The 26,536-nt window shown below is 44.5% G+C and overlaps 1 protein-coding gene across 6 annotated transcripts in view; it reads right to left on the bottom strand.

Moving 5' to 3' along the window:
• GULP1 (GULP PTB domain containing engulfment adaptor 1) overlaps window positions 1-26,536 on the bottom strand; it is a 611,398-nt gene that overhangs the window by 136,456 nt on the left and 448,406 nt on the right. For all 6 annotated transcript variants that reach the window (XM_029605977.1, XM_029605980.1, XM_029605975.1 and 3 more), the window contains one exon: window positions 15,308-15,445. In XM_029605977.1, the coding sequence (XP_029461837.1) occupies window positions 15,308-15,445 (138 nt within the window). The remainder of the gene's footprint in view (window positions 1-15,307; window positions 15,446-26,536) is intronic.

Below are 26,536 nucleotides of genomic sequence, written 5' to 3'. Positions count from 1 at the left end.
GTAATGGACTTCTCCTCTAAGAACTTATCCAATCCTTTTTTAAACACAGCTATACTAACTGCACTAACCACATCCTCTGGCAACAAATTCCAGAGTTTAATTGTGCGTTGAGTGAAAAACAACTTTCTATTAGTTTTAAATGTACCATATGCTAACTTCATGGAGTGCTCCCTAGTCCAGCGTTTCTCAACCGGTGTGTCGCGACACACCAGTGTGTCGCCAAGCACTGGCAGGTGTGTCGCGTGCTCCTGGTCTCTCCCGCTGCTCTTCCTTCCCTGCTGCCGTTGCCACCGGGCTATCAGCACGTTCAAACCCAGCGGGAACGGCAGCGGTGCTAGAAAAAGCTGTGGCATCCGCGGCTGGCCTTTTCTTCTTCCCGTGACCCGGAACAGGAAGTGATATGTGGTGCGTGGGAAGGAGAAAGCCGTGCCGCGTGACAAAATAGCAGCGGCGACAGCACCATCGGCCCCCGAGCAATCGAAGCAGCTGGTAATAGGGAAAGGAGACAGCAGCATGAACCTCCCGCGGCCGATGAGATTCTTCTTTCTTGGCCTGCGGCGGTTGGAGGAGGCGGCTGCTGCAGCTACCATTTGTGCTGGGGGGGGGGGGGGGGAGAGGAAGTGAGTGAGAGAAAGAGAGAGAAGCAGCCAGCCAGCCTGTGTGTAAGTGAGAGAATGTGTGTGTGATTGAGAGAAACTGGTCAGAGAGCTGATGTGTGTGTGTATATGTGAGAGTCAATGAAAGTGACTGCTCAGGGAGATGACTGATGTGTATGTGAGAGTGTGAGACATTAGTCAGGGAGGTGACTGAGGTGTGTGTATGTGTGAGAAAAAGCATGGAAGTGAGAAATCTGGGTATGTGAGAAAGCATGAGAGTAAGAAGCCTGGTGTTGTGGGGGTGTGTGTGAAAGAAAGCATATGAGTGAGAAGCCTGATTATGAGAGAGAGCGCATGGGAGTGGGAAGCCTGTGTGTGTGCATGCATGAGAGAGAGAGACTGGTTGGTAAGGTGACGGTGTGTGTGAGAGAAAGAGACTGGTATGTGTGAATGTGAGAGAAAGAATGTGATTCAGGGAATGAGAAGCCTGTGCACATGGAGAGCGAGCATGGAAATGAGAGACGTGTGTGTGTGTGAGTGTGTGTAACAGAGAGAACATGATTATGGGAATGAGAAGCCTGTGCATGTGAAGAGAGTGAGCATGGGAGTGAGAAACCTGGGTGTGTGTGAGACACAGCATGGGAGGGAGAAGCCTGTATATCTGAAAGAGAACATGGAAGTGGGAAGCCTGTGTGTGTGTGTGTATGCATGAGAGAGATCAGGTGACTGGTGTGTGTTTGTGTGTGTGTGTGTGTGAGAGAAAGAAAGTGATTATGGGAATGAGAATAAGCATAGGAGTGAGAGACTGGTGAGTGTGTGTGAGACAGAGAAAGTGATTATGAGAGTGAGAAGCCCATATATGTAAGTAGAACACAGGAGTGGGAAGCCTGTATGTGTGTATGGCATGAGAGAAACTGTTCAGGAAGGTGACTGGTGTGTGTGTGTGTGTCAAAGACTGTTTGGGAGATGATTGGTGTGTGAGACAGAAACTGGTCATGGGGGCATGACTGGTATGGTGTGTTTGTGAGAGATATGGGCCCTAAGGAAGAGAACCATGAGTATAGAGTTTAGCCACTACTGCTGCTTCTGGTGTGTGCTACGGCCTGCATGGAAGAGGAGTAGGAAAGCTGCTGGAGGGAGGTAAGTAAAAGTGGCTTTTAAAGTTTATTTTTCTTGATTGTCTGCCATTTTAATTATTTAATATTATGTGATTGTCTGCTTTTTTGAAATATTTTATTGGTGTTTGGAGAATTTTTAATAGTTTTTATGAGTTTTTAATTGTTGGATGTTATTCTGTTCATAGCTGTTTTGAAACATTTATTCTGCTTATTAGTATAGTTTTACAATTATTTCTGTGTGGGGAGCTATAGCTGCTTGCTAGTTCAGTTTTCCTAATAAGAGGTATATCGGTTTTTAGGGCCTGATTTAATATTTGTAGTGTTGCCTTTTCATATATAGGATTGATCTTGTTTGAGTGTATTCCATAATACAGGTGTAACTGTGTGCAAATTAGTTTATGCGCATTACTACAGATCCTGGGAGTATGTTAGGTCGGTTCTGTGTGTTACCAAGATGAGATATTTTACTAGCATGTAAGAGTTTGTATCAGTCTTATTTGTTGTGTTTTCTCAAGAGGACATGCATTGGTGGTAAACTGCTGTCTTTTCATAAGTAGGGCTATTGAGCATGGAAGTAGGAGTTTGAGTTGCTGTTACTGAGATGACACCTGAACCAGAATATCTTTTTTGTAGGGTGAGTTGTGTGGGGAATGTCATAATTCTGCTTTACATCCATTATTGTGGGTCAGGGGGGGTTCCCGAGGATGCAAACTGTACTTTTACATCTAGCCCCGTGACGATCATGGGTCAGTGTGTCACGCATGTAAGAACCATCTGTCAGGTGTGTCCAGACAGAAAAAAGGTTGAGAACCACTGCCCTAGTCTATTATCCGAAAGAGTAAATAACCAATACACATTTACCCATTCTAGACCTCTCATGATTTTCAACACCTCAGTCATATCCCCCTTCAGCCATCTCTTCTTCAAGCTGAAAAGTCCTAACCTCTTTAGTCTTTCCTCATAGGAAGCTGTTCCATTCCCTTTATCATTTTGCTCGTGTTGTGACTGGGAAGGTGGATCCTTGGTCCGACCGGACAGAGATGGGATGGAGGAAGTCTCCGCAGATGGAGCTCGGTCGGAAGGCGGTACAGCAGCTGAATGAGGATCTTCACCCTGGAAGCCCGTGACCCCTCCAGGAATCCTGTGGAGATCCGGGCCGCTGGGACTTAGGTGGCTTCGCCCTGGAAGCCGAGATCCCCCGAGAGAAGCCCATGGGGATTTGGCCGCTGGGACTTAGGAGAACAGACAGAAGACGTAGACTGGAAGACATACCAGGATCGGGGCAGGCGGCAGGAGACAGACAGGAAGACGAGCCGAGGTCAGGACCAGAAGACAATCCGAAGGCGGGTTCCAGAACCAGGAACTGGAACAGGCAGGCAGGAACAGGCAGGCAGGATCAGGAACAGCAACTCCCTACTCTAAACGAGTTGACCGCGTTGCAAGGCAAGGAACCGGGGTCAGACGCCGGGTTTAAATCCCCGCCAGCATCTGACGTCAGCACAAGGGGCCGGCCCTATTTTCGCTCCAAAGGCCCTTTTAAAAGGGTTCCCTCTGCGCACACGTGGCCCTAAGGGGGTGGGGCCAGGATAGTGTTCGGCGGAGTCTCCCTCGTGGAGACGCTGCAGTGTAGGCCCGAGGAACCTGTGGCTCCCAAAGGCGCTCCCCCCCCCCGACCGGCAAGGTAAGGATCCGGTCGAGAGGGTCGCGACTGGAACCGCAACAGTAGCCCCCTTCTTATGCCCCCTCTTTAACCGGCCCAGCTTCCCAGGGTGGTCTTGATGAAACTGGAGCAGCAGAGACTTATCCAGAATATTTCGAGCGGGTTCCCAAGAGTTCTCCTCAGGGCCACACCCCTCCCAGGCTAAAAGGTACTCCCAGCGGCGATGGTAAAAACGAACGTCGAGTACCTCACGAACCTGATAAGTCGGGTCACTCTGTATTGGAGTGGAGGCAGGATCGGGCAATTGACGACGGAATCTGGAGAGTTCCACGGGTTTCAGTAACGACACATGGAAAATGTGCACACGCAATGTGGTGGGGAGACTAAGCCTGTAGGACACCAGGCCCACTCTCTCTGCGATGCGAAACAGACCACAATTCCTGGGTGCCAACTTCCGGGAGGGTACTCTAAGGTGGAGGTTTTTTGCGCTCAACCAAACCTTGTCGCCGGGTAGGAAGACTGGTGCTGGTCGCCGGTGTCGGTCAGAGGCTCTTTGCGCCAGACTAGCCGCCTTGGTGAGCTACTTTTGTACGGAGCTCCAGAGGTTATGTAACTGCATGGCCGATAGTTGAGCCGCTGGAGAGGAAACGGGAGTTGGCAGAGGAAATGGAGGCCAGAGGTGCCGTCCAAAGACTATCTGAAAAGGGGATCTCCCAGTAGCAGATTGTGTATGATTGTTATACGAGAATTCGGCCCAGGGAAGTAATGCAGTCCAGTTGTTTTGCCTCTCTGTGGCAAAGCTGCGGAGGAAGGTCTTCAATGATCAATTAATTCGCTCAGTTTGCCCATTGCTCTGAGGATGAAAAGCTGTCGATAGATTTAACTGCACCCCGAATTTCTTGCATAATGCCCTCCAATATCGTGCAGTGAAATGGGGCCCGCAATCAGATACAATGCTCTGTGAAAGGCCGTGAGCATGAAAGATGTGTTGAGAAAAGAGTAGGGCCAGTTCGGGTGCAGAGGGGAGCTTTGGCAGTGGAACCAGATGAACCATTTTAGAAAAGCGGTCCACAGTGACCCAAATGACCGTGTTTCCCTCGGAAGCTGGCAGGTCTACTACAAAGTCGGTGGCTATATGCATCCAGGGTTCCGTGGGTACCAGCAATGGTTGTAAGAATCCCCAGGGTCGACCATTCAATGGTTTCTGCCTGGCACAGGTAGGACAGGAATCCACGTACAGCCGGACATCTTGTCGCAAGTTCGGCCACCATTAGTATCGATTAAGGAGCTCAAGGGTTCTCTCTCGGCCCGCTTGGCCCCCCGTGAGGGAGTCATGGGCCCAACTTAAGACTTTCTTGCAATCCTGACATGGAACGACAGTCCTTCCGTGAGCAGTCACCGTGGTACCGGACAGATTGATCTTGGCCGGATCTATGATGTATTGTGGAGGGTCGTCATTCTCTTCTAATACAGAGTTGCGTGATAAAGCGTCCGCTCGGACATTCTTAGAGGCGGGGCAATATCGAAGGACAAAATCAAACCGATTGAAAAAGAGGGACCAGCGAGCTTGCCTGGGATTTAATCATTGATCCTGACACAAGAACTCTAAGTTCTTATGGTCGGTATACACCGTGATGGGATGGCTGGCTCCCTCCAGCCACTGTCTCCATTCTTCAAAGGCTAGTTTGATGGCTAACAACTCCTTGTCCCCTATACTGTAGTTGCACTCTGTGGGGGTAAACTTCTTGGAGAAGTATGAACAGGGCAGTAGTCGTCCGGTACTGGAGCTTTGGCACAGCACTGTCCCAACTGCTGTATTCAATGCATCTACCTCCACAAAAAATGGTCGGAGTGGATCCAGATGGTGTAAGCCTGTCTCAAGCAGGAAGGCCTCTGAGGTTCTCAAAGGCTTGACAAGCCTCGCTGGACCAATCTCGAGCATCCATCCCCTTCTTGGTCAGGGCGGTCAGCGGCGCTACTAACCGCAAATATTGAGGTATGAAATTTCTATAGAAGTTTGCAAACCCCAAAAAGCGTTGCAGAGCCTTCAGGCCTGTAGGGCGAGGCCACTTCCTAATGGCCGATACCTCTTCCAGGTCCATATGAAAACCAGTGGCTGAGACTATGTATCCCAAAAACGGTAAAGACACCCGCTCAAACATGCATTTCTCCAGTTTCGTGTATAAGTGATTGTCCCTAAGAAGCTGTAACACTTGTTTGACATGTTGCCGGTGAGAGGTCAATTCACGGGAATAAATGAGGACGTCATCCAGATACACGATTACCGAGGAGTACAACATCTCGCGGAGTACTTCATTCATCAAGTGCTGGAAGACTGCTGGGGCATTGCACAACCCAAAAGGCATCACCAAGTATTCATAATGCCCGTCCCAGGTGTTAAAGGCAGTCTTCCACTCATCACCGGGATGGATCCGGACAAGGTTGTATGCCCCTCGTAGATCTAATTTGGTGAAAATTCTGGCTCCTTGAGTTCAGGGATTAACGGAAGTGGATTAACGGAAGTGGATAACGGTCCTTCTTGGTAATGGCATTTAAGCCCCGGTAGTCGATATAAGGCCTCAGGGAGCCGTCCTTCTTTCCTACAAAAAAGAATACCGCCCCGGCAGGAGACTTGGAGGGACGGATGAACCCCTTGGCTAGGTTCTCGGCAATGAACTCTAATATCGCCTGTGTCTCTGGTCACGACAGAGGATATACCCTTCCTTGGGGTGACGTGGTTCTGGGCAGAAGCTCTATGGCACAGTGGAACAGGCAATATTGTGGCAAGATCTCAGCTATCTCTTTAGAAAAAACGTCCGCAAACTCTTCGTAAGGTATTGGTAACAACATGTCAGCATGTGCCAGCGTTATTCGTTGAACCAGGGGTGCTCTGATACAGTTTTTGAAACAATGAGAACTCCATCAGGCGATTTGAAGAGACTTCCAATGGATCACCGGGGAGTGCTGTTGCAACCAGGGTAGTCCGAGAACTACCGGGTGTACCACTTTCTCGAGAATCAGGAAGGAAATCTCCTCAGAGTGCAGAACTCCGGTCTGTAATGTGAGCGGCGTGGTGACAGTAGAAATGCTTCCAGGAAGGACAGTACCACAGATGGATGTAATCAGCAGCGGAGGCTTGCGAGGTAGTGTGGGAATCTGGAGCTGTTGCACCAAATCATGGAAAATAAAATTTCCACCTGCACCGGAATCGATGAAGGCTAAAGTCTTGAAAGACCCTCCTGGGTACCTCAGGGTTACTGGTACAGTACATTTAGGAGCAGTATTGACACAGCCTAGGAGTAGCTCCCCGGTTTTTCCTAGGCTTTGATGTTTTCCGCCCTTTCCTTACATTGGGCCAGGAAGTGACCCTTCCTGCCACAGTAAAGGCACAACCCCAAGGCTCGACGACGTCGCCTCTCCTCGGAGGATAGAGACGTACGCCCCAGTTGCATGGGCTCCTCAGTTGAGCTTTCTGGAGGCGTAGAAGCAGTCCTGGTTGAAGGTGTCAGTGGCCTGGAAAAGGCCGGAGCCAAAGGAGCCATCCTGCGTGGAGGCCGCCTCTCCCTAGTCCTCTGCTGAAGACGATCGATGCGCCCAACTATGTCAATAAGCACATTGAGATCCCCTGGGAGGTTCCTGGCGGCTAGCTCATCCTTGATCCTTGCCAAGAGGCCCTCAAGAAACACTCCGCATAGGCAGTCGTTGCGCCAACCAACCTCCAATCCAAGGTACGAAACTCGATGGCATATTCCGCCAATGAGCAATATCCTTGGCGTAGCTGGAGCAGCTCCGAGGTAGCGGTAGCCATACGCGCCGGTTTGAACGCCAGCTTAAAGTTCTCCACAAACAGAGAGAGGTTATTCAACATGGAGTCACTCCGCGCCCAGCTCGAACATCAACCACTGTCTTACCGGGTGGAACCGTGAAAGTTGCCGAAAGGATGATGCGGGCTGGATCGATGTTTTGAATTGGGTCCTCAAGGTCCTCACTGGCAAAAGATCAGGACAACGCATCAGCTTTGATATTCTTGTTTGCAGGTCAATATCTTGGTTCGAAATCAAAACGTGTAAAAAGCAGTGCCCAGCGGGCCTGGCGCGGGTTTAAACGTTGAGCTTATTGCAGGTAAACCAGGTTTTTATGGTCCGTGAAAACAGTTATGCAGTGTTGCGCACCCACTAACCACTGCCGCCATTCCTCGAAAGCTAATTTAATAGCTAACAGTTCTTTGTCGCCAATGGAATAATTGCGTTCCGCAGAAGAAAATTTTCTAGAAAAGTAGGAGCATGGATGAGATGTTCCTGCTACATCATTTTGGCTCAGGATCACTCCCTACTCCTTCCGTGGAGGCATCCACCTCAACTGTAAATGGACGTCTGGGATCTGGATGTCGGAGACAGGGATGTTGCAAGAAAGATTCTTTAAGAGTCCGGAATGCTTCTTCGGCCTCTACGGGCCAAGCCCTGATGTTGGCCCCTTTTCGAGTGAGTGCGGTAAGGGGAGGAGCTAGTTTGGAAACATTTTTGATAAAACTACGATAGTAGTTAGCGAATCCGAGGAATCTTTGGAGTGCACGTAGGCCATTGGGTTGGGACCATTCTTGTATACATTTCAATTTGGTAGGATCCATTTGGAAACCTTGCTTAGAGATAATATTTCCCAAGAAAGGTAATGATTCCTTCTCAAAAATGCATTTCTCTAGTTTGGCATATAGTCGATGCTCTCAAACATTGTAATACTTGTATGACATGTTGACAATGCGTCTGTAAATCTCCGGAAAAAAATCAAAATGTCGTCTAGATAAACCACCACAAAGATATAGAGCAGATCTCTAAATATTTCATTAATAAAGTGCTGGAAGACAGCAGGAGCATTGGTTAGGCCAAATGGCATAACGAGGTACTCATAGTGGCCGTCTCTGGGGTAAAAAGCCGTCTTCCACTCATCACCCTCATGAATCCTGACAAGATTATATGCGCCTCGCAGATCTAATTTGGAGAATATCCGGGCTCCTTGTAGATGATCAAATAATTCCGCAATGAGGGGTAATGGGTACCAATCCATGATGGTAATAGCATTTAGTCCACGGAAATCGATACAAGGGCGCAATGTACCATCTTTTTACCCAACAAAAAAAACCAGCCCCGGCTGGAGATGTGAATCTTCAGATAAACCCTTTCTGTAGATTGCCCTGGATATATTCGGACATAGCCAGAGTCTCTGCAGCGGATAAAGGATAGACTCTCCCACGAGGAAGTGTGGATCCCGGAACTAGCTTATTGGTACAGTCAAATTCTCGGTGGGGAGGCAGCGTATCAGCGACCTCTTTGGAGAAGACATCCGCAAACTATCTGTACTGAAAAGGTAAGTTTTCCAGGAAACAGGTACAGAGGAAACTACCAGAGGGGGGAATTCCTTTTCAGCAAGTCTCCCGGCATCCTGAACCCCACTGGGCAAGTTTTAAAGACGTCCAAATTGTGGATTATGGCGTTGCAACCAGGGAATGCCGAGAACCACCGGAAGAATGGCTTTCTTGAGAACATAAAAGGTAATTTGTTCCGTGTGGTTTGGGACAATATGGCAGTCCAGAGGAACTGTGTGGTGTGTTATTCTTCCTGGTAGGGGTTCACCGTGGATAGAAGAAATGATCAATGGCCTCGAACAAGGACGTATGGGAATATGAAGCTGTTCCACCACTTCTTGTAGGATAAAATCTCCACCGGCTCCGGAATCTACCAAAGCTAGTGTGGTAAATTCATGTCCTTCAATGTTAAGTGTAACTGGCAAAGTGAGTGGGGGAGCTGGTGAGGTAATGCCTAGGATTACTCCCCCCATGGATCCTAGGCTTTGTAGTTTCCCGGACGTATCTGGCAGGTTGCTATACGATGTCCTGTCCCCCCACAATATAGGCAAAGGCCAGCCTTACGGCATCTTTGAAGTTCTTCTGGTGATAGAGGACCTCTGCCCAATTGCATGGGTTCTTCCACAGTCCCTTCCATAGTAGAGGGATCTCAAGAAGCCATGGCAGGTAGAGGTGGAGAGTAGGAGACGACTGGGCGTTTTCTTGAACTTAGGCCCTTACGAGTCTTTTCTTGTAGCCGGCGGTCAATTCTGGTTGCTAATTCAATGAGAGAATTAAAGGAGGATGGGAGTTCTCGAGCTGCCAGCTCATCCTTGATTTTAGCTGATAGTCCAAGATATATAGTCCGAAGGACACGTTCCTGCCAATGAAGCTCAGTAGCTAAGGTTCTGAATTCAATATTGTAATCCGTGAGAGAATGTCCTCCTTGCCGGAGATGTAGGAGGTCGGTGCCAACAGCTGCTTGTTTCCTGGGTTCCTCAAATACTGTTCGAAACAATTCCAAAAATTGTGGAAAGTCTTGTAATATCGGGACTGAACGCTGCCATAGCAGAGAGGACCAAGCCAGGGCCTTGCCTTCCAGTAAGGACAAGATATAGGTAGTCTTTATTAAGTCATCTGGAAAGAGACGAGTTTGCAGGCGAAAATGCATGCTGCACTGATCAAGAAATCCCAGACATAAACGGGGCTCTCCAGAATATCGTGGAGGAGCTGGCAGCGGAATAACTGGACGAGGATAGCCCTGCATAGCAGATGGAGCTGGTGCGGGTGGAGGAGTTGTTGGTGGAGGCGTTGCTACCACTGTATCCAGTCAGACATTGAGTCATTCTATGGAAGCTGCCATGGATTCCAACATACTCTGTTGTTCCATTATCTTCTGGGCCAAGCCGGGAATGACTCGCAGGGCAGAGGCCTCTGCCGGGTTCATGGCCTTGGCTTACTGTTATGATCCGGAAGGTGGACCCTTGGTCCGAGGTAGAGTTGGCACTACTTAAGAGAGTAAAAACCCTCCCAAGTTCCTACCGTCGGAAGGCAAGGCTGAACTCAGAAGATCTTGTGAAGTTAAAGAGGGGAATCTGGATGCAGGCACCTCCTGCAGGTCGTGTGGTTCAGATAGCTGGCGCCTCCAGCAGGTCGTGTGATCTAGATGTCTGGCACCTCCAGCAGGTCATGTAATCCAGATGGCTGGCGCCTCCAGCAGGTCATGTAATCCAGATGGCTGGCGCCTCCAGCAGGTCGTGTGCAGCTCTAAATCAAGTTCGAGAGAAGTCAAAGCCGGTCCCAGGGTCAAAACTAAAGGGTACTCCGCAGCCAGTCCAAGGATCAAGACCAAAGGGTACTCCGCAGCCAGTCCAGGAGTCAATACCAAAGGAAATTCTGCAGCCAATCCAGGGGTCAATACCAAAAGACAATCAGCAGCCAGTCCAGGAGTCAAGTACCAGAAATCCAAACAGCGAAACAGGAACGGAACACAGCACAAGAGCCAAGAAACCAAGGCTAGGTCTGAGGTGCAGACCTTGCCTTAAATAGTACCTCAGAAGGTGGAGCCCACAGGAAGGGGCCAATCCATATCCTGTCGTGACTCCTTTAAGAAAATTGCTTCTGCCGCACGCGCAGCTCTAAGGAGACCCGGCGGGGGAGGAGTCAGAGGAGAAGCAGGAAGGCAGCCGACGCCGCAGCCATGATCGGCGGTGGAAGAAATAGCCGCGAGGGGACCCAGCTGATGCCTGAGTGTAGTCAGCGTTTCGGTGGTCTGCCGCGTCGTTAAGTGTCTGGCCCCGGTCTGCTGCGACCAGCAGCCATAACATTGTCCTGTGAGAAATATCAAAACATTATAGAGAAAAACAAAATGACAGCTCATTCTGAGCTGAGCACTTCTCAAAGAAGACCATTCCCTTAATGACCTCACAATTTGAGTACTTAAAGGGAATTTTAGAAGTATAATAAGAAATTAGGAAGATCAAACACTTTGAAAGAAACACAAAAGGACTTAAGGACATTGGCTCTCTCATCCATTAGATATATGTCTTTTCAACTGGAAGGTTTTACTGTTTCTTTATCTCTGGCATTCTCACCCCCTTTATTGAACTATGAGGACATATGCAGACAGTCTAAGACTTAAATGACACAGTAACTCCTCTATTACTTCATAGATCTGATGAAGAGAGGTTAACTCTTAAAAGCTTGTCATAGATATATAAAGTTAGTCCAATAAAGATATCACTTACAATTTTGACCCTTAATTTTATGATAGAAACCAAATGTTAGAGCTCAAAATAGGATTCATTGCCTTCACCATTAACTTTAATGGAAAACAAATGACTGATATAACAATGTAATTGTGAGACCTGATCCAAATGAACCGAATCAACTGAACACATTTTTTGGGGGGCAGAACTCAAGTCTTCATGCTTCCAGAGTCGACTAAAACGGGTGGAGGTACCTCACTTAATAGCAAATTGAAAAATCTCTCTCCTGGGCATGTTCACTTCTGCAATGCTAAAATAATGAGGAGCATTCAGGGTGGGATCCATGGATTCTCCTATTCTCTGTGAGCTGCTTTTGATAAAATGACTCTATTCTCAACAGCCAAAACATTGGAGAATCCCTCACATTGGTAGCAGACCAGGAATCAGAACAATCCCAACTCTTCCTTCAACTAGCTGGGATGGCAATGCCCCCATCATTTATAATTATATTTGGCTAACTTTCCTGCTTTCTGGCTTACTGAATTTTGACCTTACTGTTGACAGAATGCATACTATTCCCCATAGAAGAATGTGTGTGTTGGGCAGAGGGGAATAGCACAATTTTTTAATGAACCTTCTCTACGAGTAGAAACCAGTTTTCCTGTACAGAATCTCTCTTAAAATTACTCCCATATTGATTTATTACTAATAAAGGCATCTTTTTTTAAAGCCTGAAGAGCCTTATTTTAAACATTTTAAGTTCAAATACAGTAATTTACCTGTAATTCTTTTTAATTTTAGTTATGCCTGTCAATGCTCTAAAATATGTCACCTTCAATATTTGTAAGACAGACATATGCAACAAGCAATGGAAAGGAAACTTCTATACTTAAATCCTTTCATAGTCTTGGTATAAAATTGTTAAGTCCTTTTTATTCTCTACATTCTGAGGGTAATTTTCAAGCAGCCCACAGACTAAATTTAGCCAAAATTTTCAAAGTGGATTTCTGTGCATAAATTTGCTCTGAAACTTCATAGGAGTACATATAACCAGTGCTGACATGCACAAAGTTACAGCTGCTTGGGACCAACTTTGTGCATGTATACTTACATTCATATTTTAAAAAATCAGAAGTATGTGTGTAAGCTCTATCCCCACCCCAACTTCGCCCTCCAGAATGCCTCTTTGTAGTGTGTGAGAAATGGTTATTGCAAATACTTATGTGCACAATCTCCCAAGCAATTTTTTTTAATTTATTATTTATTCGACAAGCATAATATCCATATACAAACATAAAATATCATTACGAATTGTAACTGTATATTACATTCTAATAAAGCATGACAATCATATCAAACATAACAGTGATACATAATGATTTTGTCGATGTAAATTTTCCAATAAAGCCCACCCCAGTCCCTACCCCCAATAGACTCAACTGAACAATCTCATCTCTGCAGGAAGTTAAGAGCCAACCTTAAATATACTAAGATTAAATTAAATTATATTATGGTCTGTGTCTGACACCAAGAGATGTATGGTTGCCACAATTTCTTGAATTTATGAAGTTGCTTCCGCCTAATAGCAGTAAGTCTATTCAGATGATAAAATCGAGCTAGCCTCTTCAAGATTTGCAAGATTGACGAAGCAGTAGTGGCCTTCCATTTGAAGGCTCTCTCACTTCTAGTGGCCAGAATTAATTGGAAGGATATCGGGTGGTCTCCCAGCCCCTGTTCCATAATACACATATTGAGAAGACAAAACCAGGTATCTTTACAAATAGACATTTCTATAATGTTGCTTAAAACATCCAATACCCCTTCCCAGAAATGAGAGATGATCGGGCATTCCCAAATATGTAAAAACGTGCCTCTCTGTCCACATAGTCTCCAGCATCTAGCATCTGCCGACGGATAGAACAAGTGGATTCTATCTGGCGAAAGGTACCAGCAGTACAACATTTTATAACTATGTTCTACGATAGCAGAAGAAATGGAGCATCGTTTTATTTGTACAAAGCAAGCATCCCATTGTTTTGCCTCTAGGCTAGAACCCAGGTCCTTCTCCCAGTGCTATATGTGGGAAGGTGGCATATTTTGATCCTTGTTAAGAATCTGATATATTTTAGATATCCCTTTCTTGGTATTACTTGCCTTGTCACATAGAACCTCAAAAAGGGACATTCCTTGCTGCATGCACCCCCTAACAGACTTCTGTGCTAAAAAGTGTGTTACTTGCAAATAGAAATATGAATCCGTATTGTCTAATTGTCAGGTGTCTTGCAGCTCTTGGAAGCTCCTGAGCTAGAACCCAGTACATGTGTGTTCGAATCTACTACATCCTTTATTAGCCCTCCACTTTTTACCCAGTTTCTCAGAACACCCAGGGAGAAACTCTTTATTCCAAAAGATAGGGGATCGAAAGAAATATCTGAAGTCCCCAACTACAGCTGTCTTCCATTTGTCCCACATTTTCATGGTTAGTGCCACCATCGGGGGCATAGGATTCTGGATCGATCTGGCTTTCTGGGGTAACCATATCAGAGTATCCGGGGGAATACCATGCAGGAGGGCAGTTTCTAGTACCACCCACCTCTTTCCTCTTTTCCATTATGCCAATCCAAGACAAATTTCAATTGGGCCGCCACATAGTACCATGCCACACATGGTACTCCCAACCCACCCCTACCAGAAGTCATGCAAAGCACCTTACGACCTATCCTGGGGGGTCGTTTCTTCCAGATAAAATGAAGGAACTTTCTTTGCCAGAGGGCTATTTGGGAATCTGGGATTTCAATCAGTAGTGACTGAAATAAATAAGTAAGCTTTGGAACAGCATTCATTTTGTTCGCGGCTATTCTGCCTAGCCATGACAAATCATATCGCTCCCATTTACTGAGGTCGTCAGATAATTTTTTCCAGAGACCCACATAGTTCATCTCATAGAGTTTATCCAAATTCACACCTAGTTTGACTCCCAAGTATTTGATTTCATGGCTGGATTTTAAAGGGAAATTTATTTTTAATTTCCATAACTTTTTCCCCCGCACACTGATACATTTAAAAATTCGGACTTTCCTGCATTTAGCTGGTAACCCGAAATCATACTAAATTGGGTTATCTCACTCATCACAAAGGATAAAGATTTCTCCGGGTAGGCCACAGTGAAGAGGATATCGTCCGTGAACAATGACAATTTGTATTCCTGATCTCCCACTACTAGCCCCTGTATGTCCATATTTTCTCGAATCCTAGTTGCTAGCGGTTCTAAATATAGGGCAAAGAGAAGGGGAGAGAGAGGGCAGCCCTGTCTCGTACCCCTTCCTAATGGGGTATCCCTATAGAATACCCGCCATTAATTTTAATACAAGCTAAGGGGTTGCTATACAATCTTTGGATCCAAGTGGAAAAATTTCCACCCAGCCCCTATATTTACTATGAGAGTAAACAAGTAGCCCCAGTGAACTAAATTGAATGCTCTCTCAGCATCTATTGTAAGAGCAGCTAATGGGACATGGGTAACTTTCGTCTGCCAAATGACATTTAGGACTTGCCAACCCCCAAGCAATTTTTAAAAGGCCATTTCCTTTTGAAAATTGCCCCCTAAGTGATCACATGTTGAAATATACCTTTTATTAAGTAAATAAGAGTATTGTAATTTACATAGATGATATTGAAATTAGGTACATGACTCTAGACATGTATGTAAAAAATGTGTGATCATGAAAAGTCAACATCTTGATGTATTTTTTTCAGCTCTTGAATGCATTAGTAAACTGAACATCTGCAGACTTCCTCCTATCTCAAATCCTAGAATAAGCTGAAGCCAAGCCAGTCCTTTTTCATGTAATGAACATGAAACACCCAATAACATCTGGTATACTTACACACTTTTCACTGTCAAATACATAACACAAGTGTTTATTTGACTCTGCATCCTTGCATATAAAAGTAAATATCCTCTTGTCAGTTTTATCATCAGCACAAAATGATATCCTATGCAGCTGGCAGTTGTGTAGGACTTCCTATAAACAAAAAGGAAAATATATTTATTAGTTGTGACAAAGTAGTGGTATGATAGCTTTCTTGAAATGAAAATTCTGTAAAGATCTTTTTTCTTGTAAAAGAAAATGTACACAATAATTGCATAAATATAGAATATGTGATATATGACAGATAATTCCTATACTAAATCAAAATTTAGTTATACTCAAAGTAGATCAGTTTATCAATGTTTTATAGCCATAATACGCAACAAGGCTCACATCTTATCTTTACTCCTCCAACCCCATTGTAAGTTGGCGTTTGAGGGGTTGATGGAATGAGGTGTGTGCTAAAACTGTGCATTGAAACCACAAAAAAAAAAAATGTATTCCCAATGCAGTAAGCAAAATCATATGCTAATGTTTCAGGATTTGAAAAAGTATACAAACCTGTTATAACATGCATTCAACCTTTTGCATAAGCTGAGTGCACATTTTTATTTGTGGGGGCACGATTTTATGCACACAAGGATAAATCACGTCAAATGCACATAAAAGTCTTTTATTCATACAAACATGATTTGTGCTTGTTTGTGCGCATAAATCAGGTAGTGGAGAGGGAAAAGCTGAGTCCAGAGAAGCCAATGAGATGGGACTTCAACAACCACAGGGACATGACCATAGCAGTGCCACTTACTAACAATAACCTCAGGACCACATGGCTGGGGTAAGGCTGGCTCCTAGTAGAGCGCCCAGTCTGGCGCAGGAGGAAGATCTGGCCTTTGGTGGTGGCACTGTTGCTGCCTTCCTCATCTTACCTGTGCATGGTTGTGAGGTTCAGCAAGTGGTATCCATGCTACAAACAGGTGCATAGGGTTAGAAAGGCATCATTTAAAAATATTTTAAAAGGAGAGGATGAGATGAAGGAAAGATTTGTGTGCACAAATCATCTTTTTTGCATATCAATCTCAAGTGCAGGTCCTGGCACCAGAACTCAAGCTTCTGACCGTAGACTAATGCTAGCACTGGAGACTTTACTTCACCTCTGACTTGGAGTTAAGTTTCCAGTGCTTAGACAACATGAGTTAAGCCAGCACACCTCTCTGCATTGAGGGTAATAGCTAATGGCATCATTAACATGCTTTGCATGACAGGGCACTAACCTATAAGCATATTTTTGTGGTGCATACGTCCTAACTCTATCAGGAGTAAAGTATGCCCACAAAAAAACGTTTGCACAACTGTGGGTTAAACTGTGTGCTCTTCTGAGCAAACCGTACCACATTAGGCCTCCAATGAGTAATGTGAGTATTATTTATTTATTTATTTAACATTTTTATATACCGGCATTCGTAGGACACATCATGTCGGTTCACAATTAACTGAGAAAGGAAATTACATTGAACAAGGGGGGTTTAACTGGGAGAATTGGATAATAATTGGATAAAAGGAACAAGGTAAAAAGCGAAGAACGAGAGAAAAGAGAAAGCAAGCATGGATAACAGAGTAGAAGCCAATGAATTAAAAAGTGTTTCAAAGAGGCTGAATACAGAAAACATCTTTGATGAGAGGGAAGCTAAAACAACTTATTTACAATTGTAATGAGTTACAGTTTATCAATTTGTTGAATGGCCAAGAAAAAGATTTGGACACGTCTACATATTTTAAAAAAAGCAATTCATAGGTAATATGGAAAATGCAGCCTAAAAGACCAAGCAAATCACTGAAAATGCCCACTTCTGGTTTGTATTTCCCTTGATGACCAACTGCACTTCCAAATCAGAGGGAAAAAAAATCAATCAGGTCAAGAAGTCATCAATTGATGCTGAAGGGAGGGAGGTTAAAAAGCAATGTGAAAAAAATACTTCATGCATTTGATGAAGTGGACTGTTATTCTCAAATGTTTAGGCCTCAGTAAATCTGTTAATCTATAAGATTCCAATTTTACTTTTCACTGAAAAGGTGGTACACTTGGAACAGACTTGTAGCCGAAGTGGCAGGAGCCTAAACAGAAATCAAACATCTGAGGTACAGATACAGAGGAACTGTTAGTTCCTCCAGGGACTTATCCACATCTTTTTTAAAACGCAGCTAAACTAACTGCCTTAACCACATTCTCTGGCAATGAATTCCAGAGCTTAATTATGCGTTGAATGAAAAAGATTTTCCTCCAACTTGTTTTAAATGTGCTAGTTGCTAATTCATGGAGTGCACCCTTGTCCTATTATCTGAAAGAGTAAACAACTGATTCACATTTACCCGTCCAAGACCTTTCATGATTTTGCAAACCTCTATCATATCCCCCCCTCAGCCGTCTCTTCTCCAAGCTGAACAGCCCTAACCGTTTTAGGCTTTCCTCAAAGGGGATCCATTCCATGACCTTTATATTTTGGTCGCCCTTCTCTGTACTTTCTCCAGTGCAACTATATCTTTTTTTTAGATGCAGCGACCAGAAATGCACACAGTAGTCAAGGTGCAGGCTCACCATGGAGTGATACAGACACATTATGACATCCACCATTTTATTTGCTATTCCCTTCCTAATAATTCCTAACATTCTGTTTGCTTTTTTGACTGCTGCAGTACACTGAGTCATTGTGTTCAATGGATTATCCACTATAACGCCTAAATCTCTTTCCTGGGTGGTAGCTTCTAATATGGAACATAACATTATGTAACTACAGCAAGGGTTATTTTTCCCTATGTGCATCACCTTGCACTTGTCCACATTAAATTTCATCTGCCATTTGGATGCCCAATCTTCCAGTCTCACAAAGTCAACTTGCAATTTATCACAATCCGCTTATGATTTAACTACTCTGAATAATTTTGTTATTATATCAGAACTAATGGGTGCTGTTATCTCAGTCTCTCTCTTTCTTGTACACTGTTTCAGGGTGATAGATCTCTGTTCTGATTAGGTGGTCTGGCTAGACTGTGTGTTAGTTTAGCTGAATCCTGCTGATTTCTTAATGGTCTTTGTCCTCTCCAAAGGAGCTGATCCACTAAGCTGGTAAAACAATGGTAGCTGGCACACTTTAAGGAACTGAATGAGCTCCTTCTCCAAGGTTTATGTGGGGAGCATAGTCTCCTAGCTTGCTTCTGGACCTATCTAAGCTTTAACTAAAATAATAGAGTGATCCGCCAATACTTCTAACCCCATTCAACTTTCGAAGATGTACTAGACAAGCATTCCCTAAATGCATATCCATGAAGCTTGTTAGAACTTGGCTAGCTAATTTTGTATATATATATAAAAAAAAAATAATTTCCACACTCTTACTAGGGCATGGAGGAAATTTGGGAATCAATGTGAGAAAAATAAAGAAACTCCCACTCACGCACTTTCCTTTCTACTTACAAATCTGGCACACTTAGTCACTTTGTCTTAACTGCTACAGTTGATGATTATATGAGGACTATTTGGAGTTTGCAAGTGTTCCTTTTGAATGGTCTGCTAGTAATAAAAATCTCTGTGGCCAGCTCTCTATGCTGGATTTGTTCTCAACATACTGTCACACAATTATACACAGTCAAAATTCTCTCTCTTTTCTATACCAACTGTGTATTCTCCTTGTTATCAAGGATTATTCTTTGCTTAAGAATTGTTCTTAAATTCACACTATCACTTATTACATAGGTTTCAACATTAAGGAATCTGGCATCTAAAACATGTGATCCCTTTCACAGATAATTATTCCCTTTTGTATGATTTGTTTCTGTTCAGGGAAAATTTGAATTTAACCCTTACAGCTGTACAGTATTTAGATAGAGGGTATATCTCAGATTTTATTCCAATAAGAATGAGAATTTAGCAACAAATTCATCTTATAACAAACTCTATCAAAGATAGAATTCAAATCCCACGTGAACACTAAAATGGTAATGAGTAACTGACTTTCCTGAACTTATTTCTTACCTTTGATTCCAATTTCAAAAAGACACTTTTTGCTACACACTCACATTCACTCAAAGTTCTTCCACAGAATGATATATGCCTGTCCTCTGTGCGCTCAACTTCAGAGGTTTTCTGGCACTTTAGAGCAGTCTCTGAAGAGATCGGTTCTGACACTTTGTGCTCCCTCACTCTGACTGATTACTTGACTGTCCCCCTTCAGTGAGATCAGTACTCTAGGAATAACCTCAGCTTAAATAGTTCCCAAAAGTACTTTAGACTAAGTTTTAATCTACAGTCCGCCCATAAATGCCCCCCTTCTTTGTATAAGGTTGTAAGGATATGCTTTTGGGAATTTTTGAGCCTGATCACACATCTGGATGGGAACTGGAGTACCTGATTAGTGGGTAACACAAATGTGTTATTTCATCAACCTCTTCACATCGCGTGCATACAAGAAGGTAGGAGGTTAACTTATTTACAAACACACTGGCAGGAATTTTCCACAGCTATCATTAGCAGTGCTGGCTTTTTAAAATTAAAGCAAAAATCTTGGCGGCTCTGCTCCGCCTCTTAGCTCACTCTCTTCAGTCCCACCCCTTTGTAGCTGAAAGGAAAGAGGAAAGAAACTTCTATCTGCCTGCATATCAGTTGATTATTTCCTCACCTCCCCCAGGCTTCTAAGTTCCCCCAGATCTTTTCCTTTTTTTCTGCCAGACTGACATCAGCTCTAGGACACCCTAGCCTCATTTTCTTTACTCCTAGACTATGATAGCCCTAACCAGAGGCTCCCCAGTGAACAGATAAATATCTAAAAAAATATGGGGTAGATTTTCAAAGGGTTACGCGCGTAACCCCCGAAAACCTACCCCAAACCCCCCTGCGTGCGCCGAGCCTATCTTGCATAGGCTCAGCGGCGCATGCAAGCCCCGGGACGCGCATAAGTCCCGGGGCTTTCCTGGGGGGGTGTCAGGGGCGGGGCCGCGGGCATGGTTCTGGCCCGGGGGCGTTCCGGGGGGGGGGTGGCATGGCAGCCAGCCCGCGCGAGTTACGCCTGCCTCGAGCAGGCATAACTTCTGGAATAAAGGTGGGGGGGGTTAGGTAGGGGAAGGTGGGGGAAGGCGGAAGGAAAGTTCCCTCCAAGGCCGCTCCGATTTCGGCTACGCGCGTATCTATTAAAATCCTGCGTACTCTTGTTTGCGCTTGGTGCGCGAACAAAAGTACGCGTGTGTGTAATTTTGTAAAATCTACCCCTATATATTTATACCTCCCCCTTCTTTAATATTAGCTTCTGGTTACAACTGTGTCAATACATACATACACATATTTATACACACACACACATACACATACACACACATACATATACATATATATATATACATATACACACACACACATATATACATATCTATATCTATATCTCTATATATATTTATTTTATTTAAGGTTTTTATATACCGGCATTCATGAAGCGATCACATCATGCTGGTTTACATATAAACAGGGGTGCAATAAATACATTAAAAACATTAATAACGTGTCGAAGAAAAGCAGTTACAATTAACAAGGGCTATTGAACTGGGAGCAGAGGAAAGAAAGATAGTTTAGTAGAGACTAAATTATATACAAGGAGATGAAGTACAGCTGCTGTGTTGGATATGTTGATGGCGAGGCGCATTAATTTAAGTCCGGGAAAGCTTGCATAAACAGCCAAGTCTTGTCTTTTTCTAAAGGTTAGGAGGCAGGGCTCATTTCTGAGATCGGGAGGGATGGAGTTCCATAATGGTGGGCCAGCTGTGGAGAGGGCTCGATCTCTTAAGGTAATGTGACTAGTGGTTTTAGTAGGGGGTACATGGAGGGATCCTCTGTATGCGTCTCTGGTAGGTCTTGTGGAGTTGTGTAAGCGGAGAGGAAATTGTAGGTCAATTGTGGTGTGTTGATGAATAATTTTGTATATCAAGGAGATGGATTTGTAGATGATTCTGAAGTGAATTGGTAACCAATGAAGGTCTTTTAGAATTGGGGAAATATGGTTTCTTTTCCTGGTGTTTGTTAGTAGACGGGCTGCTGCGTTTTGTACCATTTGGAGCGGTTTGGTGTATGAGGAAGGGAGACCAAGTAGGATAGCGTTACAGTAATCTAACTTTGAGAAAATAATTGCTTGGAGGATCGTTCTGAAATCTTGGGCATGGAAGAGAGGTCTTATCCTTTTTAAAACTTGGAGTTTGTGGAAGCAGTCTTTGATCATTCTGTTGATGGAGGCTTTGAAGTTCAACCTGTTGTCAATTATCACTCCTAGATCTCTCACTTGAGTGGTTTGTGGGTTGGTTAGATGAGAGGCGGTGAGATTGCTGTTCTCTCTGAGTAGTAGTTCGGTCTTGGAGGAGTTTAGTACTAGATTTAGGCTATTGAGCGACGTTTGATTTCTTGGTGGCAGGATTCCCAGTAGTCTAGGGTTTTCGAGTATGAGTCTTTGATGGGGATCAGGATCTGGATATCATCTGCGTAGAGAAAGTGTTTTAGGTTGAGGTTGGTAAGGAGTTGGCAAAGTGGTAGAAGGTAGATGTTAAAGAGTGTCAGGGATAGAGAGGAGCCTTGTGGGACTCCTATGGATAAGTCATGGCGTGGAGATTCTTTGTTCTGGATTTTGACCTTGTAACCTCTTGACCATTGTCGAGACCCAGGATGAGGAAGTCTGTTAAGGAAGTAAGGAGGGATTCCGTACCTAGATTTTTACGGAATCCATATTGCGAGGCGGATAGGAGTTTATTATCTTCAATGTAGTCCGATAGTTGAGAGTTCACAAGCCTTTCCATAATCTTAGCAATGAAGGGGAGATTGGCTATTGGGCGGTAGTTGTTGGGATCTTTTGGCTCCAAATTTGGGTTTTTTAGGAGTGGTTTGAGCGAAGCCAGTTTGAGGTCATCTGGGAAGGAACCATGGGAGAGAGAACAGTTGATGATGTCCGCCAGTGTTTTGGAGACAGAGTCTGGGATTGTGAGAAGAAGTTTAGTGGGGATATGGTCCGTCGGGTGGGAGGAGGGTTTCATTCTTCTTAGAACAACTTGAATTTCAGAGGAGGAAATGGATTCGAAAGCTTCGAGGTGAATATTTTTGATGGGAGGTTGCAGAGCCGATGGTAGGGGGCCGATCTTGGAGGGTAGTTGGGTAAGAAGACTGATGATTTTGTTTTGGAAAAACAATGCGAGTTCTTCTGCTTTGGATTGAACTTGGTTGCTGGGAAATTCTGGGGGGGCGACTTGAGTGAGGCTAGATACATAGGCAAATAGGGCTTTAGCGTCAAAGACCATGTTGTGAATTTTGGACGCATAGAAATCCCTTTTTGATTTGGAGGTGGAGGACTTGTACAGGTGTAGCGTAAATTTGTAGGCAGAGAGCGTGCTGGCGCATGGTGTTTTACGCCACTTGGCTTCTTTCTGTCTTAAACTTTGTTTAAGCCTTCTCAGATCGTTGGTGAACCAGGGTTGTCTTTTAGAGGCATTTGAGTGGGATTTTTTTTATTGCTAGAGAACAGAGCTTGTTGGCTATGGATTCAGTGATGACATATATGATGATATATATATTTGTTTTGATAAAGAGAAAGAATGTTTGATGAACTCCCATTTGTTCAATCTTTTTTTTCAATTTTGATTATATCTAGATATTCTTCACTCCATTGAGAGAATATTTCCCTTCAAACATTGATACCATTTTGGGTAAAAGTCACAATTAGGGTTTTCTTAAATTTATAGAAAAGGGGTTTCATTTATTAAAATTATTTACCAATAGAAATCCCGGAACAAAAACTACTGTAGGCAAGATGCCTTAGCAGGTTAACATCATAAAGTCAAGTACTGCAACTACCGAAGTTTAATAAGCATGGCTTGTTAAAATGAGAGGGCAAAACAGATGAAGAATATATAGCTTGATCAACAAGCTCCTGGGAATGCACAACATTGATAGTGAACTTTTAGAAGTCTATCTAAGATATTTAGAGGGGATAATAGATGAATGGAGAGGGGGACAATTGTTCAGGAAGGCAATAATAAATGAGAAAGCCCAACATCGAGAAATGTAATAAGATAAAAAAGGAAGGGAAAGACAGACCTAAATGCAAGGATTATAGAAATCAAGCCAACATTTAGCATAACAGTAAATAAGTATAGAAATGTTGGTGACAGATGAAAACCAGAGGAAACAAGGAAAAGAATTCTGAATTGCATTTTTTAAAGGATAAATAATGGAAAGAATCCTAAGGCACTCTTCCATACAAAAGTAATTTATTCAAACTTGCATCAAAATAGACACTACATTCCACCATTAGTGAACAACAAATAGTAACAAGATAGACAAATTCTGATTAACGTTTTGTGCATGAGGTGCTTCCATAGAGGAAATCTTATCCTTTTCTTTCTTTCCTAATTCTCATTTGAAATTATATTTTAATTCTTTAGTTATTAAAAGATACTTCTGATTGATTACAGCTTCACCATTCTTTAACAGTTAAAGGATAGGTGGCCCAGGGAATACAATATTTACAAAACTTACATTGGAAGCACTCCCCCTGTTGCCCCCATGCTTGGTGAAGATGTCCTTTCTGACCCTACACGGGTCCCAGCCTCAGGACTGACCACAGACTCAGAGCCCTCCTCGTCCAAAGAGGTGTTACCAGTCCAGCCTGCTGACCCATTAACACTGATGCAGGCATCAGAGGGTAAGTCTCATGTTGATACGACTGCTTATGCTGGCATTGTGGGCATGTTGCTCCTGATGAGGTTAGCAGTGGTAACATTGCTCACAGTAGTGTAAAGGGTGGTAAAGGTGCGGGGCACAAACACAAGCACGAGGTACTCCCATCACTCAGATTCTTTGGGCAATCTGAGTTCCTCCTCAGTGCCCTCATCAGGTTCCTGGGGTTCTTCAGTGGTGGACGGCATACAGGGCAACACCATGTCTAGCGCTGGGGTGCCGACCCTTAATACTACAAAGCATCTGTAGCAGGGTGTATCATCTTCCCTCTGACACATCTCTTGCTGCCAGGTCATTGACATATTTAGCTTATTGGAAGGGCACAGGAGGGGGGAGAACTTGCGAAAAGGACACAAGAGGCAGGAAGGCAGCTCACAGGGTCAAGGGCGTATGGCACATGCCACTGCTGAAGCCTGTTGGTGCTTCAATAAAGGGGGATGCTTGGCGCAGGACTACAAGTACAAACATAATTGCACTACCTGTGCCTCAGGTCATCCCACCAAAAAATGTCCCAAGAAGGTTCTTGCTGGGAAGAGTAAATAGGGCTTTCGAGGGGGCCCCAAACCCAGTGGTTGCAGCTGGAAACAGGCTTGAAGTTTTATCTGATGTGTGGGCCGCTTCCACTCTGCAGAAGGGATTCAAGGATGGTTCAGGATCCTGTATGAGGGTCCTCTGACCGCTGCCTGTTGCAAAAATGTGCCTTCTGTAACCCGGTTTCCCAAGTTGTGGCCATTGAATTCAGTTTGAGGATAGCGGGACCCTTCCCCCACCCCCTTTTTTCAGGATGGTCTTATCGCCTCTGGTGGTTGTGCCCAAGAAAGAGCCGGGAATATTTAGGCGATACACAAACTTTCTTACCCAGCTGGTCCAGCAGTCAATAATTTAATCTCACAGGAGGTCTGCACAGTGCAAGTATTGCACTGTGCAGACCTCCTGTGAGATTAAATTATTGACTGCTGGACCAGCTGGGTAAGAAAGTTTGTGTATCGCCTAAATAAATAATTTGTTCAACAGTGCACTTGACCTCCCATGGGACTGTGGGAACAGGGCCCTCATGCAAAGGCCGATATTGAGTCTGTCTTCTGGCTCCTTCCTATGCACCCAGACAGCTTACAATTGCTGGGGCTTTTCTTTGAAGGTGCATATTACTTCAACAAGTGCATGCCAATGGGTTGCTCCATTCCATGCACTTACTTCGGGACATTTAGCAACTTCCTGCACTGGGAGTTGTCTCGCTGCACAAGTCTAACGAGAGTTCATCAGCTCTTGCGGCTCTGGTTCGACTGGGATCTGTTCAGCAGCTTTCAGAGAATGGCACACAATTGTGTCCCTTTGGCAGTAGATAAATTAGAGCCACCAACTAGGGTGTTTACATTTCTCAGCATAGAGTTGGACTCTATGCTGGATATCTAAATTGTATCCAGACTCCCTGCTGACAAGATACAGAAGCTGTCTGCACTGACTTGCAAGGTGACGCCGGCATTTGCAGTTCCCCCATCGGAAGCCTGGCATTTGCCTACAGGGTGATTCCTATTGGCCTATTGGATGGGCATATTTGCGCAGGCTGATCCTAATGTCCATGACAGCCCATACAAAGGATCACTATCTGAGGATCACACACACAAACACACACTGCACAAGTATCTAGGGTGTGGGAAATATTCTTTGCTGACTTCAATAGCTCAGCGGTATGGTTGCCTCCCCTGGTATTTCGTTCCAACTTGGAAGTCTTTTCAGATGCTTCGGGGGCGTGGGTTTTGACCTGTATTGCCAAGGATCCTGGTCTGCGGAGACATGGCCAAAGAGCTGGGTGGCATGAAGGATCACATCAAATATTACCTTCTTGGAATTGTTCCTAGTGTTCGTGTTGCTGAACATTTGGGAAGAATGCCTACCCTACTACTGTAGGGTAGTATTCTGGTTTGATAACTTTGCCCAGTTTCAGAGGTGCTAGGGGTGATGGTCTTGAGGTGTTTGCAGATAAACTTGGTGGCACGAGCGAGGCACATCCCAGGGATGTGCAACAAGATTGCTGATTGTCATTTTTGTTGCAAGTGGGATGACTTCCGGAGACTGGCACTAGACACTGAGGATTCGGGAACGCCAGTGCCCGCACACTTCAGGACCATTGGAGTGAGGATGCACGCAACCTGCTGCACCAATCAATTGCACTATCCACCTGTCAGGCCTACCTGAGGGGCTTCAATGAGGTCATGGACTTTCTGGATGGCATGGACCAGCCACAGGGTCCTGACCTATCACACAGCATAGTGCAGTACATAGTGCGAGCCAGGCAGCTTGGTACATCCTGGGGCACAGTGCAGGCCAATTTGACAGGCTATGTCTTCTTCACCAAAGTTCAAGGTTGGCCTAACCCTGTCAGGGACTTCATGGTTAGATGAGTCCTGGCAGGAATGGCCAAATCAAAGCCCTACATCCTTGATGGTGCAAGCCAATTCTGCATGAACACCTCCTAGCATTGTGGC

This window comes from Rhinatrema bivittatum, chromosome 6 (genome assembly GCF_901001135.1).
Source record: "Rhinatrema bivittatum chromosome 6, aRhiBiv1.1, whole genome shotgun sequence".
NCBI lineage: Eukaryota > Metazoa > Chordata > Amphibia > Gymnophiona > Rhinatrematidae > Rhinatrema > Rhinatrema bivittatum.
The sequence above is the reverse complement of the archived record's forward strand: the minus strand, read 5'-3'. Positions and strand labels throughout refer to the sequence as shown.